General features: G+C 33.8%; 3 protein-coding genes across 5 annotated transcripts; 1 reads left to right on the top strand and 2 right to left on the bottom strand.

Annotated features, from left to right (window-relative positions):
• Positions 1–213: 213 nt before the first annotated feature.
• Positions 214–5,716, bottom strand: LOC140809617 (uncharacterized). 2 transcript variants are annotated; one of them, XM_073167305.1, is made up of 10 exons: positions 5,486–5,714; positions 4,860–5,146; positions 4,419–4,557; positions 3,316–3,437; positions 2,969–3,172; positions 2,618–2,677; positions 1,799–1,937; positions 1,343–1,461; positions 710–931; positions 214–641 (listed from the first exon to the last, which is right to left on the bottom strand). In XM_073167305.1, exons 1-10 carry the CDS (start codon positions 5,652–5,654, stop codon positions 447–449), a joined length of 1,656 nt encoding a protein of 551 aa, XP_073023406.1. In that variant the 5' UTR covers positions 5,655–5,714; the 3' UTR covers positions 214–446. The 2 variants fall into 2 exon arrangements, with proteins under 2 accessions (XP_073023406.1, XP_073023407.1); XM_073167306.1 differs by lacking the exon at positions 214–641 and having other exon boundaries at positions 794–931; positions 1,315–1,461; positions 5,486–5,716.
• Positions 5,717–8,046: 2,330 nt separating this feature from the next.
• LOC140809661 (aspartic proteinase-like protein 1) lies at positions 8,047–13,774 on the bottom strand. Of its 2 annotated transcripts, none has more exons than XM_073167360.1 (10): positions 13,278–13,774; positions 11,735–11,870; positions 10,994–11,235; positions 10,683–10,910; positions 10,437–10,575; positions 10,281–10,345; positions 9,585–9,684; positions 9,042–9,099; positions 8,885–8,956; positions 8,047–8,399 (listed from the first exon to the last, which is right to left on the bottom strand). In XM_073167360.1, exons 1-10 carry the CDS (start codon positions 13,592–13,594, stop codon positions 8,164–8,166), a joined length of 1,593 nt encoding a protein of 530 aa, XP_073023461.1. In that variant the 5' UTR covers positions 13,595–13,774; the 3' UTR covers positions 8,047–8,163. The 2 variants fall into 2 exon arrangements, 1 of the variants encoding a protein (XP_073023461.1); XR_012113148.1 differs by having other exon boundaries at positions 8,262–8,399; positions 8,795–8,956.
• Positions 13,775–14,561: 787 nt separating this feature from the next.
• LOC140809217 (large ribosomal subunit protein eL30) lies at positions 14,562–16,282 on the top strand. Its single transcript, XM_073166738.1, has 5 exons — positions 14,562–14,713; positions 14,843–14,948; positions 15,041–15,142; positions 15,853–15,921; positions 16,017–16,282. Exons 1-5 carry the CDS (start codon positions 14,693–14,695, stop codon positions 16,058–16,060), a joined length of 342 nt encoding a protein of 113 aa, XP_073022839.1. The 5' UTR covers positions 14,562–14,692; the 3' UTR covers positions 16,061–16,282.
• Positions 16,283–18,365: the final 2,083 nt, after the last annotated feature.

Below are 18,365 nucleotides of genomic sequence, written 5' to 3'. Positions count from 1 at the left end.
AGGCGTAATTCTATCAAGAGATCAAAGTTGAGCGATTCAAAAAACTATTTTATTTCGAGTACTTCGTTATGTGAGTTGTGGACTCCAAGGAGGAATATGAACAAAGTAGTTTTGGGAATCTCCTTCCCTTTGAAGAATGGCTATGATTTTCTAATTGAAAATATTCTTCAAATTAACAATGACCACCCGAAATAATGTATTGTACAAACAAACAGCATTCATACATTTCATAGGGCAGAACATGGAATTACAGGACAATTGTACCAATTGATTAGTCCCTTGTGTAAAGTACCGTTCATGATGTACACAGATATTACATGATGTTTGAGACAAGTTCCAATTGATTTTACAAAAAATGCAACACAAAATGTTAACAGAAAAGGTATATATATATATATATATATATATATATATATATATATATATATATATATATATGTTTTAATTTACTTGCCAATGCAGAATTTGGAAAAGATGTTGGACAAAACTTGTTCAGAAATGTCTTCCCCACTAATTTGTCCGAGAGCCAAGGTAGCTTCTCTCAGATCAATCGTCCAAAAATCAAAGGCAATGCCTTCTTCAATTGATGCTTCCAACCTTAAGAAAGCCTCCCTCGCGCGAACAAGCTGCTCACATTGCCGCTGAGAAACGCCGACTTCATTATTAATGTGAAATAAAAATCGGCCATGGGCTCAGGTAAAACACTAACCTGGTTGACTGTCCATTTGCGACCCCCAGCAGGGATTTTATTCAAACCTACTAACTCGATTATGGCAGACTCCAATTCTGCTATTCCTTGACCCGTTATAGCACTGGTAAAAACGTGCTTGCTGAAAGAGCTAATAACTTCATTGTCCCAATCACAAGAAGATGACACACAGTCTATTTTGTTGATTACGAGGATAGTTGGAGAAGCAGACGAAGATGCGAGCTTGATTTCAAAAAAGGTAAACGAGAACTATCAGTTCCTCACCCTTTGAACTAAATAAAACCAACTCAAGCAAGTAAAACAGGATCCCCGCTAGCATGGGAGGGAAAGGAATAAGGTATTGAGTAGATTTTGTCCACCCCTTGAGAAACGAACAGAAATGTGGAGGAAAATGCAACCAAAGGAGGCAAAAATTTGCAAGTCTGTAAACCAAAAGGAAGGAAAACGTAATTTATACTGACAACTCTAAGCATCTTTGCCTGACATAGTATGTGCCACATAATTAAGAGAAACAATACACAATATATATTTTACTAATGCTCAGATTGATCAGAGAATGAAGGGCGTGCAAAAAAACCCCGACCAAAGAGGAAACAAGAACATACTACTGGTGAATAGAAAAGTCTATAAAACCTTGTGACTCTGAATCCTTTCAAGTAGCTTATCATCCTCCAAGGTCCATCCATCTATTGCACTCGTGGTCATGACAGTGATATCAGCACTTGCAGCAACAGCTTCAGACCTTTCAACGCCTTTTTCAGAAAATAGACGGACCCAAATATGAAAACAACACATTATTTTCAGATGTCACAAAATATAAATACAAGTCACCATAACATCATAATTGCACCAAGATAAGTAAGAAACAGAGGTAAGGATAGGTTTTTCAGAATGCGGACACCTCATAAGAAGTTTTAACATAAAACAAAAGTGAGGATACTAATTGAGCCAAAAAGATGACACCTTGAGGCTTGAAGAATCTGACTGCTTATTAAAACTAATGTTGGCGACAAATTTGAAACAGTCCTGATCAGTATTAAAATTAAAACGAATTTAATCATAATGTTAGGTATACGAGCAAAACCTTACCAATTTTCTCCACCACATCATCAGTGTCCCTGATGCCTGCTGTATCAAGAAGTGTGACAGGAACTCCACCAATGGAAATATTAGCTTCCACCACATCACGCGTTGTGCCAGCAATATTGGTAACAATTGCTCTCTCAGTCTGTATGCTAAAATGTAGATACGATTATACAATTAGGTAGAGTGTGCGTCACAGAGATGAAAAAACCAAGAAATTTAATACAGTGTTAGGATACAACACACTGATAGAACTCTAAATTCAGCATGGGCTACTCTGATATAGAAGAGAAAAGAGGCTATTATATGGCACAGATATTTATATTATCACCCACTGAGATTGTTTACAAACCGAACATGTCCGAAACAAACTAAAGGTTGGTCTTCAGAGATGCTAACCCCATGATCATGATGTGAATACATTCATGAAAGGCATATTTTCCATGACCTGGCATTATAAAACTTATGAACTAAATGTCACGTATTTACTGAAAACTGATTCCATATCCAAAAGCCAAAAATTGAAAGTAAGAGTTTGTCAGCTGAAACTTGTGTATCTTTCATTTGACATACTGGTTGATACTACAGATGCTAATCAAATATAGCGAACTGAAGGTGCAATGGCTTTATAGATGCAGGCCAATAACTCGTCACGAAGAACCAGTCAAAGACCAGTTCGGCATATTGAAACAACCAGAGACTTTAAATTATTCCAATAGGTTTGGCAAAATTACGGTTGTTTTGCTACACTGACTCCTCAGACCAATTCAGTTGGAAAACCAAAAGAAAAGGTAATGTGCAAAGAAATCAAATTCGAAAGCTTACTTTGCTCCAGGAATTAAGTAAGCTCGATTTCCCAACATTTGGCCGGCCAACAATTGCTACCTGAATAATGATTAAGCAGAAAAGAGTACAAAGTTAGGAAATATACAACCAAAGCTTGGCAAAAAATAAAGACCGGTTGCAAGATAGAACCACTCTGGTGTATATGATGGCCAATTTTACGACAAATCATATACACCCCTATCACAGCCCACACAACCCAAATGGTTAAATAATATGACTAAGAACAGCAAAACGACAAGAAGTTGAGATATTATATATCACATAAATTCATCTCACAATTTTGTCTTCATCATGAAAGAAAATGTATAAGAAATCTACTTCAAAGGGTACCTGCAATCCAGTTTGCAAAAGCTTGTCATAATTAGAAGTTACCAGAGCATCATCCACTTCTTGCAACATCTCATGTAACTTATCTATAACCAAATTCAAGTCTAGGGGCGGCATCTCATCCTCAAAATCGAGGCGAGCCTCAATATCCGTCAGCAACTCAATGCACTGAGCTCTTAATGATTTCACTACAGAAGAAAAGCCTCCCTATCATAAAAAAACAAAATTTCCAGAATACCTACATCAATACGAAGGAAACTGAATAAATATTTACATCAATCATGAGTCAAAAGAGGTTTACTTAACCAATACACATGACAGGAATAAAATTCTAACATATGCTAGATTACCTGTATCCCTGCCAAAGCAGCATCCGCAGCAGCCACTGACTTGGCAGATACTAGTTTGGAAACATTCTCAGCTTGTGACAGATCTAAGCGGCCATTTAAAAATGCACGAAGCGTGAATTCACCTGGGATAATGAAATGGAGAAAACCGGTGAATTACCATGGATAATTTACCACTTCTCAGTTAGTCTAATAAATGAGGTTCTTCAAACTGGACTACAAAATTGGAAACCTTACCAACCAATGATTTGAATGTAAACAGCTTTCAAGTTAATAAACTACAACACAGGTTATTGATTCAACCCAGGAATTATCAAGTAAATTTCAGGCACGGATACTTAAAGCACAAAGACTCTTCATGGGTATAAGCAATACAGTTTAGATTCTTGAATAACTTGATTCACTGTCCTGACAGCTATAATGAAGTAGCTAAAAAGAGTAGTAGAAAGAAGAAATTAAACATGCATCCCTCCATGAGCCCATGGAATGATAAAATTAGCTACCACTATGAACCTTGTACTATTTTAACTCTGCCAAATGCTTCGAAAAGCCACCTTGGCATTTAGTAAACGAGCATAACTTTACAAATATGTGGACATTGTTCATGCATACTCCCAATTTCGATAATTTTGATGTATCCAATATCTGGGCAAAAGCTAGCACATACCACATCGAGTAAGTTAAATTATTATTAGATACCCAAAAAAACAATACATGAAATTTAGTCACTGGAATATCCAAGATTCTAATGCATAAAGTCCTCACAAAACTCAAATACTTCCTGAACTACATAGCCTACAGAAAAAAGTCCGAGCAAAATGGATATCGGAAATTACAACTCTCAACACATTGTGCCGCGAAAATGTTCTCCTCATAATAGAAAAATCCCTCCAAAAGGCTTTAAATCCCCTGTAGCCAACACACAAAGATAATAAAGAAACTCCGTTTCTTGGTAGGAGGGTTGCAAGAAAGCTCATGTAAAATGTTGTCTCCCAAATATGTTCCACACCAGCTTTCTTTAAGTCTTAAGATTGATTTTTTTATGAACTTAAAAGCGAGTCCTAAACTCAAATGTTACTTGTACAATATAGCAAAGTGGAAAAAACCTGGTTCTGCAAGCCTCGCCCCAGCGTCTATACAAGCCCTCAAGACGCGACGCAGGCACACTTCACTGCCATGACACTGAAGCTCAACCACATCTTCACGAGTGTATGATTTTGGCCCCAACATAGGAACCACCAAAACCTGGCCGAAAAGCATAATACAATCATGTTTCATGCAAAAGCATAATACAGTTGCATTCCAGTTCAAATCACAAAACACCATGAATTTGAGTATCCTTATAGGCCTTGGTATTATTGATTAAAATAAAATGGAGAGAACTGCATCCAAACATCTAAAGAGGCTTCAACATGCAAATATGAACATGAAATAAGCAAGAAAGTCACACAAAGTCCAACAATCCTTATCCATCAGGCATTGGGCACAAAGTATATTTGCATATGATATAGACAAAACTCACTTAATATCAGTTAAAATCATACTACCTCATCAATGGCATCCCCACCAGAATCCATGACTACTCCATACTCGACCACATGACTATCGGGCTGCCAGCCAGAAACTTTTCTTTTCTTTGTAGACTTGGGTTGAAACAATTGCCGAACTATAGAAACAGATGAGGGGCCCGATAATCTGACAATTCCCACTGCACCTGGTGGCCCACCCAATGAAGTTACAATTGCAGCAATCGTACTCGAGCTCAAAATTGGATCAGCGCAGTTCCCGTCTCCATTTTCAATTCTCTCATCTTTTCTCAGTACCAAAGTGTTTTCTACCATAAAGAGTCGTAACTTGAGAACTCATAAACATAGTTTTCATACCATTACATATGTTTGACAAGATATAGAGATATGAATATGTTAACTTTCACGGTCCAAAATACATGTGGTGTTAATTATTAAGCTTACACCCTTTACATTTTTCTTCAATTACCGGTTTTCTAAGACCAAAAGTTGCAATCTTGATTCTTGAGCACCCATAAGCAATTTTGATGGCGTTTTTACTAGTTCTACCAAACGTTAACAACAACATTCCTCATCAATTAAAAAGCAAACAATTCAAGAAACCGAGCAAGTTTGTTCGAGCGACGGAGTCAAGTGCTAACGCTGACCTTTAGCAGGTGTACCAATGGCAAGGGGATTATGACTGGTACATTTAAAGGAGGAAAGCTTTCTGCGAAGTGGAATCGAGCCTTTGAGGAAAAATGAAGAGGAACGTGTGGAAACAGCGCAACGTTGAAAGTGAGAAAAAAGATAGCGAAATGCTGGCGCCGCCGCCATGTTTCGTGATCCGCCGCTGTTGCTTGGATCTCTTTTTATAAACGAAATATATATACTACAGGGATGAAGGTAATCCAAGATAAGCCCATGGAAAAATCTATGTGATTTTTTTTCTAAATATATATCATGAAAATGATAATAAAATTATATAAAGTTGTGACAAAAAAAAAATTGAAAATAATATAGAATACGTAACCATGTTCCTTTTTGATCCATACAAATGCTCATTTATTCTCAAAACCATGGACAACTTTAAAATAATAAATTAATATATTTTTTTTATAATTATATTATTTTTGTACAACGAGACCTGGGGGTGTATTGGTTATAGACTTGTAAATTATGACTTTATGGAGTTTAAAAAGTCTAGGTATTCAACCTAGACTTTTATATACTCCATAAAAGTTGTAGTGGTATTCAATATAAACTTTGTAGAATTTTAAAAAGTCATGTGGTATTCAAACTTGACTTTTAAAACTCTACAAAAGTCTATTGGGTATTCAAAATGTCAATAACTTTTAATGACTCTATGGAATTCTCTTAAGTACAAGAAGTATAACCTAAGGTACAACAATAAAATGTCAACAAAAGTCTTTGGTTCAACCTAAAGATTTGGATGTACATTTAATTGAGAAATCTCCCAAATTCACATATTCAATACAAACTTTCATTCTTTTCTCATCTATTTATTTTTTCATTTTATTTGTACTTTTTAAAAACATAATTAAAATTTAATTTTTTTATTAATTATTATATAACATTTTATTTTTAATTATTTTCTTTAACTTTAGTTAATCTATATCTTAAATTATTGTATAAGCAAATTCATACCGATACTATACCAAAATTTTCGGTATACCGAACCAAAAAACCTTACATTTTAAAAAAATTTATAATTTATTGTTTTAAAATATTATATATTTTAAAAATTTTGTATATTTTTTCGGTATTTCGTATATACCAAAATTTTCAAGTTGGATATCGTTACTGTACCGAAATCTTCGGTATACTTAAAATTCGGTAAATTCAATATTTTTTTGTTACGGTAATCTCGGTATATCGAAAATTCGGTATTTTTTTCCACCCCTAAAGAGCTTGTATTGGCATGTGCTATATTACACAATTTTCTTTGAAAGAAGTGTCAATTTGATGAATTTCAAATTGAACTAGATAATGAAGCTCAATTGTCTTCATCAACACAAGTTTATGAAGGTGACGACTTTGATCAGTTATTTAATACTCAAAAACAACAACGAGCAAATGCTAATGCATGGAGGGATACCATAACCAATGAAATGTAGAACGATGTCGTTTAAATTGTCAGTAATGATTAGATTTTTTTTATAAAAGACTACTCATTATTTTGAGTGTTCTTTTAATAAAATTTTATTATGAACTTATAAAAATATTGTTCATTAATATATTGAATTGACATAAAGAATTGAAATTTTGATTTCAATAAATTGGATAGTTCATTTGTCGTTTTTCACAAATTAAATTTATTTAACCTTTAAATAAGTAAAATTCATTTACATTTTCATAAATAAATAAAAATTTAAAATTGAACAGGTTATACATGTCCAATAATTATTTAAAAAAAATTAATAAAAAAATAAATCACAATACAAAAAAGTCTATAAAGTAATGGTTACAATTCCATAGATCTAACAATAATTATCCTCATTTTATTAATCATTATTTATTGAATCACACCCCCTTAATTAGTGGTAATGGTTTCCTAGATCTACTTATCCTATTTTATTAATTCATATTTATAACCCAAATTTAGAAACCTCTAAAGTTTTTGTATATTTGTAAAATGGTATATAATTTGTTTAACTTATTGTGTATATGATAGAGTAATATATAGACCATGATTGTCATTAAAGCATGGCAAATATTATTGTATAGTAAGTAGTTTTAAATTATTTGTCTATATTAAATTATTGAATTGGATGACCAAAATTTTTTATAAAGTCGAGAAAGAATTAGTTCCGCCAGAAGAGGCAAAAGTCACTTGATATCTTTAATTTAAAGAAGAAAATTGTAAGAAAAGTGGAGTTTTGGTGTGTTTGGACATAATCCAAATCAATAAAGTTTGGTTATGTTTATAAGATTCAGATCAATTTATTTGTGCTATTAATTTTTCTTGTTTTACAAAATGACCAAAAGTATGGATTTCAATCTCCTTGCCCTTGTTGTAGACCAAATCAATACAATGGAGGACAAGTTAAATTTGAAATCAAATCTACCTAAATCAATTTATCCAAAACACAGCCTAACATTTTTCATGCTAGCTTTTTTTTTTGGTGTGTTGAACAATAATCTCATTTAATAAATATTGTAAGATATGACTGCGAAGAAAGAGAGAACAAGGAACACAGAGAGACAGTAAAAAGAAACAAACTACTATTTTGAGAATTAAGAGACTTGTGAGGTCGAAAAGATTAATATTGAGGTTATGGAAATGGACATCAGATTTACAGATGGATGTTCAGAATTTGGCGTTTCATACGAGATAGATCAGATACATGCCCCAAAGTAACAGATGCAAATTCACAATACTGTACTGATGGAGAGTAAAAAGGGTAGAAGCTGCAGATGGTTTGGGGAAAGCTCGACCGGCAATCGCAGGTGCAACCGCAAGAGGGTTTTGCTGTTGTTCGTTGGTTGGCAAAGGATTTTGTGACGTTTCAGTCGAAGGAGGCGTCCATTGTATTTCACTTCCATTGCCAATATCTTGACCTGTCGGGAAAAATGTGGATTCACACCAATACCAAAATATTAGCAGGAAATATAAAAGTGACGTATAAAGAAAGGATGTCAAGATTTGTTAGGTGGTATGAATAGCCCAAAGTGTTCTCTATCTTTGTCTATGTGGCATAATACTAGAAACATGGCATTTGGCCAGCTAAAAAGTTTCAAGAATTTGAGTTGTCTTGGTACAAACAGCTATAACTTCTAGTATTATAACAAATTCTGCATTCTACAAGATTAATATTTTCTGCAAGATATAATTATACAAGTAGAATAACAAGTTATCTAATGACACTCTACTCGTAAAAGCATGAAGTGCGTGTTTGAGTGCATGCAAACAGTTCCAAAATGAGTAGGTGGAAATTGAGAACGACATTTCCTGCCTGGTACAACTTTGCCTCAATGTTGGTTGTTATTTCTTGCAATTCCCTCCTCTCTTGAAAAGTACAGACACTTTTGCAGAATTCACTTACAATTAGATGAAGACCAGCCGAGCTTCATATTCTCCCAATCAAAAACCATGAGGTAACCCATCAAGAAATTTTCTGTGGAATAATCATGTGAGAAAATATAATTATGCATGAAACAATAAGAAAGCAGGAAAAATATGTAGGGTGGAGAAGCACTCACGTCCAATGATACCAAGCTCTCCATCTATAGAATGTATACCCAAACAAAATAAGTCCCCCTGCACAAACATTTTCCGACTTTATAGCACGTTAAAAAAAATATTGCGCCAACTGAAAACACTCCATGGACCAAGTATGAAAATCATATTCCGTTTTCAGGAACTGAAAAGATGGGCAATGACATGGGAAGTTAAAATTTTGAACGCGCCAGCCGGAGTATACTAATACACTTCAACACCTTTTTGAAAATGTTGGAAAACTGCATCGTCTGCGATATATATCTTTGATTTAAATAAGCTTAATCGTGACATTCCCTGATATCTTTAGGTATTTCAGCCAATAAAAGACTTGCATCATTATTCAAAAGTGCAAGAAGAATTCTAGATTTGGATTAATACAACTTAATAAGTATTGAACAAATGGTTCAGTGAACATCCCTTTTAGTAATAATACCCTTTAACCAATTCTACGAGAAAATTCAGTATGCATCAGCAATACAATTTCAGACCAATATTACAAAAGAACAAAGATAATGAATATGCACCTGATCATCTGCTATGTGGAGCATGGGATTTTCAATTTCAAAACTTTGGTTTGTGGCAAATATAAGTTTCATGCTTGGGAAGTTCGGCAATTTTAGTGAACTGCGTCAGAGAGAATGGAGACTATCAGCGTAAAGGAAAACAGCAGATATATAATCCAATTACAAAGCTGAAGAAAGATGACAAATGGATGACATTGAAATACATCTTTTTTTATATTTAAGAAATTATCTTTTATTAGAATAATTAAAATTAAAGGTTACAAAAGACGGACAAGATATTCTTAGCTACTTAAAAGATAAAACTTAAAAGATAAATGAAGCTCTGGTTACACAAACAACAAATAAAACTCCAATCTCTAATTAAATCTGAAATCGAGAAATGCATAAAATCTGAGTGCTTCCTTGTCCAAAAGACATCCCTAAACCTGATATTTCCCAACATTCATCAATCGACTCTGCTATATTGTCGAAGATCATGATGTTCTGCTCCAACCAGATTGACCAACAAATACAATGGACTGTCACATGCCAAAAAATAATTCCTCTCTGGCCAAGATCACGACCAATATCTAAGACAAACATTTCACACACTAATCTTGAAGCAACCCACACCAAACCCAACTCCTCTAGAGCTTTGGACCAAATACAATTCGTGAATGGACAATGCACAAGTAAATGAAATACTTCTAGCTTTACCTTGACTCATAACAGTAATCGAATCCTTGAGTGCTAATCTTGGTAACATTGGCTCTCTTATCAAACTGTAACAAGAAGGATTACCATTCAAAAATTAAGGAAAAACTAGACAGTAAAACAAAAATTAAAAGAAAAAATATATGTAGTGACAAAAACCTCAGCAACGATATATTTGTAGCTCTCGCTGGGAAGGTATGTAAATGATGAACCAGTATCAACTTGTGCTTTGAATTCAGTTTGCTCAACACAAAAATTTGAAACACAAAAATTTTCCACTTGTACTATGTAGGCAGCACTGAAACAAATCAGAATCCAATAATCAAAAGAGAGAAAGCCATACCTGGACGTCAACTTAGAAGTTTAAGAAACCAGTAGGAAGAATATAGTAATGGCTAATCTCACTTATTTCCGTTAGAGATAAAAAAAGGAGTAGATCTTTGAGATTCAGGCCCTTGGTCTCCAAAGAAGAGAGTCCCGGAGTAGCTCTCATCGAAGCAAAATGAGAATGAATGAGGAGCGAGTCCCGATTTTGCAAGCATGCTTGGAATGGAAATGTCTCCCGGTCCCAGTCCCATAAGACCACCAGGAGCAATTCCATCCAAATAAATACCACTTTGTTTGCTGCCACAGCTAAAATAAACAAAATGTACAAGATATAATAAATAAAATAGTGAAAAAAGGTTGGATAAGTAGCATAAATGTCCCAAACATACCCGATAATTACAGTAGCTTGGGTGGCGTTTTGTGGTTTATGTCCTCCAACTGATGCCAAATGCAACAGATCCTGGAAAAGAAATCCTGAACTTGACGTATCTTCTGATAAGTAACTTACTCTATAAGGGCAGTGTCCCGTTGGATTGGGGCAACTTTGCCCCTTTTCACACAATTCATGGCTGCACGGCATGCTCATACTACTGCTCGAGTGGGATGGACGGTATTGACTGAGTTCTGTATCCTGCATAATAGATGCCCCACAAATGAGGGAGCACCTGCCAATCAATCAATGAAGAATTAACAGCTAGACCTGCTATCAGATACTAGGTACAGTTGGCTGCTTTGAACTTCTGAAAAAAGTAGAGAGAGAAAATGCTGATTATGTTCTAAAGTGCTGGATTGAAAACTGAATGACGACATTTGGGTCAAAAAGTGAAAGAAATGCTTTTGAAATGACATATGAATCAAACATCATTCATAATTTATCTTGTTTAAGTTAACATTTTTGAGATGCAAAGGATAAAAGCCTTAGAAACCAAAAATTGCATCCGTTCATCTATATGAGTTTGATATAGTATGCAGAAAAGTGAATCCCTTCGTCACCATTTGTTCAAGAGCAAAACTATGTAAATCATCCTAGCTTAGAAGTATGACATCATAGAATAAACTTATATTCTCAAAGTCCGAAAATCAACATGAAGAAACCAACCACATGATTTTATCTTGGAAACAGAGCCTACCAACATGTCGTAACTTAAGGTGAGTGGTGCACACTGTACACAGTCACAAGGAACCCAAGACAAATCACTTCCAGCATCCAATGCGACGAGGAAAGAAGTGTTTGGAGTCCCTATGTCAATCCAAGTGTAATGCAGCCTACAAAAGAAATATTAAACAAATAAACCATCAACTGCCTCGTGCTGAGGGAAGCAAAAAAAGGTTTTATGGCATTAATAAACACATTAATAGGGATGCTTTCATTTTTCTCAAGATTCATTCAGTTCCTTGTTGTGACCGGCAAACCGGAAAAGCAAGCAAGGTAGTAAAAAAGTTCCAATCGTCCAAGCCTCAGCTCATAATTCTTAAGGTGTGGCATAGTATCCCGTCTTGTTCCTTGCTATGCGATTTAGGACCACATCCATATCTAAACTCAATGCAGTCAGATCCTTCAAATGAATTTCACTTTAACAGAAATATAATCAATTTTCTACTGATCATCGGAGTAACCAATTAGCTTTAACTAAATGCCCAAACCATTATAAAATTAATTGCTCTAGCTTATGTACTTTACTAATTTAGCTGCCACATAAGCTGCTTAAAATTTTGTGACCTATTAAAATTAGGTTCCGATATACTAACTTTTAATTTTTTACTATTTTGGTCTAATTGATGATTTAATTAGAAAATAATGACATGAAATTGAAAAACAGTGTGATGACATCAAAAATTGTTAAGTTGTCAGATGATAAATCAACAATTGGATCACTACAGTCGAAAATAAAAAATTAATGAACCAAAACCAAACTTTAAAAATTTAATAGATCAAACCCCAAAATTGGATAAGATAATGGACCAAAAAATTCATTTTGCCCACTATTTATAACTACCTCAAAAACAAAGGTGGATGATAATCATAAAAAAGTGTATACTAACTTCATCGTTCTCATTAAAGCCTTGCAATTACCATAACTGGAGGAAATGGAGCCCCACAACAAAAATTTCAGGAGCCGGACTTAATATTGCTCTTGCCAGAGATAAAGAGAGATTTCTCATCCACTTTTTACTAGATCATCTCGACTTACAAAGCGTTAATAAGATAAACTTGAATGATGTTGATAAATCTTATCCATCCAAACTACACAACCTATGACCCCTGTATACTAGTAAAAAGAAAGATTCTTTACACACAAATGAATCAGCACAGTAGAGAATTCTCTGCAATGCACATCTTAGCTGCATTCTTCTCACTGGTGCATTAGGAATATCATAGAAATAACGAAGAAGGCCACAAAAAAAGTTTGAGAAAAATACCATGTTTCATCCCCAACACACAGGGATTGCCACATTATAAAGCTAAACTTTTGCTTCTCATTAAATAGACCCTAAAAAAAAGTAAAGAAATATAGAAAAAGAAAAACAGAGGACATGTAATACACATTTCTTCATTCCCACGTATTCACGGAAAAACCAAAGCACATTACTGAGAATCGCGAGTAAATAAATTAAACCAAAGAAGAAAAATCTTAAAAATGTAAAAGACGAGATAGAAAAGAAAATCCATACCAACCCAAGTCATTGCCATAATCAAAAGTCCTGCTGCCTTGAGAAGCAACCAAAAGCTGAGTCTGAGAGTCGAGCCTCAGTCTCTGCCGCTTCAAATCATTCCCCAGCAGCATTCTCATATGCCTGAAACTTTTTTTCTCGGCCCAATTCGTCGTTCCGTTGCCTCCATTTTTATTGTACTTGGAAGCCCACAAATCCTGTGCTTCGTCAGAGAATCTGTGAATCAACCTTGATGAGTAAATGGGCTTCGCAGCAAATGCATCAACGGAGAAGAAAAACACGGAAACTAAAAGAAGATTTGCAGCAAAATGATGCATTTTCTCCCTGAGAGAAAAAGAACCCGTGAATATAACAGAAAAAATGCAGGTAACCCTTTTGGAATTCGTCTCTTTTTGCCTTTTTGGAACTTTTTTCTGCACCTTAGTCAAGTGGTTGAGGTGCTGCCTACACGGTGGAGTTTAGCTGCTGCTTTTCTTGCTTCAATGAACCATCAGTGTGTGTGTGTGTGTGTGTTGCTTTTCAATTTGAATAATTATGTTTGAAATTTTGAAATATCTTTTGAAAAACTAATAAAACAATACATAATTTATTCTTAAAACTTCACAATTTATTCTTAAAAAAAACACAAAATTAATATATACTCTTGTTTAAATACTTTAGCAGCTATAATGGCATTAGGTAGATTTGTTTGAATTGATGATTGGATGAAGACGTTGTATTTATTATCATTATTAAGTTTAAGCATATAAAATAGAGATGGCAAAAAAAAAAATGTCAGACGGTCTCACGTGTCGTATTTGTGAAACGGATCTGTGAAGACGGTCTCACATGAGACTCACTCAATAGAGATAAAGTTTTGATGTTATTGTTTATTTTATATTTTTAATTTATTGTTTTAAATTTGTAATTTAGTTTCTATGTTTATTATTTGAAATTATAGTTTATTCTTTTAATGCATCACCCTTACTTAAACAAATCAAATTAATTATAAAAAAATAGTGTACAAATGTGTGTTAGTACATTAGTATTAATTAAGTTTTTATTTTAAAAATATAAAATATATTGAAGAAATTTTCATATACTCGAATATATTTTATTTTTCTTTATAACTCAGTCAAATCTTTTTCTCATAATCCAATGTGGACTGAGTATTACAGTTACGGATCTCAAATAATAAAGGAAATTATAATTATAAATTATGAATAAATAAAATCATTAGTAATATCCGGCCCACATGTCAATACCATGGCCCTTTTAGATAGAATGGCCCGATGGGCCTATAGAAAAAAATGAAGCTAATTAACTATAAACCCTAAAAACATAAATCTGATTTCGCGTCAGTCTCCTCGTATTATCCTCTTCAATTTCTCTGCCGACGCCGCTCATTCGCTTCTCCTTTTCGGAACGCCGCCACCATGGTCGCCGCTAAGAAGACGGTGAATCTCTCTTTTTCTTCGCACTTTTAAGATGTGTATTAGTTCAGATACAAAATATAAATATATATGATGTGCTTTGATCTATTTTTTGATGGTGAGACAAAACTTAATTGAAAATGAGAATTGCAGAAGAAGACACACGAGAGCATAAACAACAGGTTGGCTCTCGTGGTGAAGAGTGGAAAATACACTCTTGGTTACAAGACAGTTCTGAAGACACTCAGAAACTCCAAAGGTTCAGTTTTTTATGATTTTTTTTGTTTTATTTTATGCGCCGTTTTATTCTCGAAAGTAATTGGATGTGTTTGGGGATACTGAAAATTTCAGGTAAATTGGTGCTGATCTCTAACAACTGTCCACCTTTGAGGAAGTCCGAGATCGAGTACTATGCCATGCTTTCTAAAGTTGTGGTTCATCATTTCAACGGAAGTGAGTTTCTTTGTGGTTTATTAGTTTTATTTTTCATTTGGAAATATGCTAAATTGCTATGTTTTGTGTGTTTGTGTGTGTGAGTTGGTAATAGGCATTGGATGTGTACATACATGGATTGTGTTCTTAATTGTTGAGTATACTTGTGGGTATTTTACCTGTAATTGGTCTTTCTGGAAGGGAAATTTGATCGCATATGATTTTTAATCATGATGCATTTTTCGGTTGTGATTGTACTGGTTTATTTGTTATTTATTGATTATTCCCTATTGAAGAGTTCAACAACTATGATTTATTCCCTATTTAAAGATCTGAACTCTTTATGGTTATCACGTCATTTTATCCTCTTTCTTTCCCCTTAGTGGACTTGGTTTGTGAGTTTTTTGAGATTTTAGTTTATCCTTGTTATTATGTATGAATAGTTTCAATCAGAGATACATTTCATGTTGCCTTTACTTTTTGATGAAAGATCCCGAATTTATTGATTATGTGATTATAGTACTACTTAAGTCAGACAAAGCATTCGACACCACCACTGAGCAGATGTAAATAACCAGATCCTGTCGTGTTGTTCAGCTTGTCCAGACCCTGCCATTTCAACCTATTCGTACAACAGTTGGAAAAATCTGTTATCCAATTCTTTTCCTTCTCATTGGTTTCATGTATTTCATATTCATTCTAGCCTCTTATAGTAGTTCTATATTTTGTAGACAATGTTGATCTAGGAACTGCGTGTGGAAAGTATTTCCGGGTATCATGCCTCAGTATATTGGACCCAGGTAAGATTAAGCAAAATATTTCCTTCTCTATTTTGCTTCATGCCGTGTTTTGCAAATTTTGGGGAAGTGATGCGGAGTATGTTCAATATTTTCAGGTGATTCTGATATCATCAAATCTTTGACTGGAGGAGACCAGTGAGAGGTGGTATTGCGATAGAATAAGTGTAACCTTATTCTCTTTTCGTTTGGAATTCTATTTCAAGTACCGAATTTATCAGAACAATGATTTTTTCGATGTTAGCACATTGTTTGTTGGCACTCTTGGCATTTAGCCATTAAGGTCTGGATGATGTATGGAAAGAGCATGTTCTACTAGCAACAAGTATTTTTTTAATATGGAAATCTGCATCTTTTTACCAATGACAGTACACTATACCATTACTGGTGTACTGTCATTTGTTAATTGTCCCACATCGGTTGAATAAATAACATTTGAGTGGTATATATGGGATTGGACAATCCTCCCCCCTTGAACTAGCTTTTGGGGTTGAGTTAGGTCCAAGTTCCAACCTTAACATGGTATCAGAGTCCGGGTTTCACCGTTATGTGTTTGACTGCCTATAATTAGGCCACCCGTTCTGTCCATAATTAGGTCATTTGTAAACTACACGCTCCAGATGTTCATTCCTGGGCGTGAGAGGGGTGTGTTAATTGTTCCACGTTGGTTGAATAAATAACCTTTAAGTGGTATATATGGGATTGGACAATTTTCTTCCCTTGAGCTAGTTTTAGGGGTTGAGTTAGGTCCAAGTTCTAACCTTAACCGCATCAGAGAGAGATATCGACTCCATTTTAAAGCAGTAAACCAAAAAATCTACATCTTTTTTATTGGTGTGATGGAATTTATATACGGATATCCCGACAACAACAGCATGAATGTGCCTTTGCTGTTAATGATCTCTTCGTATTATCCATAATTGCTCAGGCCTTGCAGTCCTGATTTGAGCAGGATCCAGTTAACATTTCAAATAAATTTTTGTTTTATTAAGTAAATTCAGACTAATTTTATAGAACTCTTGATTAGAACGATTTTACATTTTAAAAATGTATTATTAATTTATTATATTTTTTGAAAGGGTTCTGTTTCATTGAGACGAGTCCAAGTGCACCTTAATCACTCTGGAAGTTGATTTTTCTAATGTATTTTGTCTAAGAAATACATATTGAATGATGAATTCTTCTTAGGAATTCTTTTAAATATGATTATTCCTAGGATTTTGTAAGTGACGCGATTGATATTTTTTTCATTTCCAGATAGGTGGTTAATGTTAGTTTTTGTTACTATTATGTTTCCAATTCCAGTTGCTAAAATTACAAAATTTTCTAGAAATAACTGGAGTGTGTCCTCAGGCTACTTTTTACACTTCATCCTGAAAATGATGGTAATAACGATAATTGGAGGGGTGGACTCGAAGCATTAGTAAGAAGCAAAACAAATGTATACAAAGATGTTCGAATAGGAGGAATATGTAAATATTTAGTAAATAGTTAGGAGATTGACTTTTCTTGGAAACACTTTACAAAATGAAATTATCACATTGGAGGAATATGTAAATATTTAATAAATAGTTAGGAGTTTGACTTTTCTTACAAACACTTTCTCGAACGATATTATCACATATGACTTGTTCAGTAAAGTTTGTTTGGCTAATACAAACCATGAAATACGGGTTGCGAGTTCTCACATAATAAAAACAAAAACAAAAACGAGGCAAATAAACTTCCAATTAACATGGAACAACATCTCTTAAATTTATTAAGAATGATAGTTTAGTCCTTTGTATTGTTTTACCGTAATAACATGCCTAATGTCTCCATTTTGTTTCAAATGTACTAATGTTCCTTCGTAGTACATATATATTATAATAATGTCGAATTTTTTTTGTGAAAAAATTAGATATTATATTAAATAATTCAAAAAATAAATAAAGATAAAAAAATATTTTATAAAGATGTGTCAGATATAAATGAGATAGACATTTATTAAAATAAGTTTTTATGATTTTTTATTGAATAAAATGGCTTTTTGTAATTTGAGAAGAAGGGAAATTTTGGTTTATCAAAAAACATAGTACCACATAAAAATTAGTTACCATAAATCTCTCAACTTTAATAATATAGTATAGATATAAAATAGCTACAATCCGACGGAACTTAGTATTAAATGAGCAAGAGAAATTTTGGAAGAAATTATTAGTTGGCCTAATTGATTTTTGGCGTGAAAATTCAGCGTGAAAGATTTATTTGGTTAAAATTTTTTAATTTTCTTTTCGGTTTTTGAATATGTATATCGTAGGATGCGTTTTGGCTAATTTGTTTCCTATTCTTCGCATACTCAAAGAAACAATCGGTGTATTCTCACTAAAATCTTTGAGCATCTAATTCCATATGTTAAAAATATTAAAATAACCTCGAACAAAGACATATAACAAAAAATAAAAAAA

The sequence above is a fragment of the Primulina eburnea genome, chromosome 13 (assembly GCF_022965805.1).
Source record: "Primulina eburnea isolate SZY01 chromosome 13, ASM2296580v1, whole genome shotgun sequence".
Classification (NCBI taxonomy): Eukaryota; Viridiplantae; Streptophyta; class Magnoliopsida; order Lamiales; family Gesneriaceae; genus Primulina; species Primulina eburnea.
Note: the sequence above shows the minus strand (reverse complement) of the source record. Positions and strands in the feature narration are given on the sequence as shown.

Coding starts and splice junctions, on each gene's coding strand:
- LOC140809661 (XM_073167360.1), bottom strand. CDS start 13,594: ATGCATCATTTTGCTGCAAATCTTCTTTTAGTTTCCGTGTTTTTCTTC. Junction 9,685..10,280: donor GATTACTGTTATGAGTCAAG/GTAAAGCTAGAA, acceptor TCTCTGACGCAG/TTCACTAAAATTGCCGAACT. Junction 9,100..9,584: donor TCCACATAGCAGATGATCAG/GTGCATATTCAT, acceptor ATGTTTGTGCAG/GGGGACTTATTTTGTTTGGG.
- LOC140809217 (XM_073166738.1), top strand. CDS start 14,693: ATGGTCGCCGCTAAGAAGACG. Junction 14,949..15,040: donor GACACTCAGAAACTCCAAAG/GTTCAGTTTTTT, acceptor TGAAAATTTCAG/GTAAATTGGTGCTGATCTCT. Junction 15,922..16,016: donor CCTCAGTATATTGGACCCAG/GTAAGATTAAGC, acceptor CAATATTTTCAG/GTGATTCTGATATCATCAAA.
- LOC140809617 (XM_073167305.1), bottom strand. CDS start 5,654: ATGGCGGCGGCGCCAGCATTTCGCTATCTTTTTTCTCACTTTCAACGT. Junction 5,147..5,485: donor CATTGGTACACCTGCTAAAG/GTCAGCGTTAGC, acceptor TCTTTATGGTAG/AAAACACTTTGGTACTGAGA. Junction 642..709: donor GCAAATGGACAGTCAACCAG/GTTAGTGTTTTA, acceptor GGCGTTTCTCAG/CGGCAATGTGAGCAGCTTGT.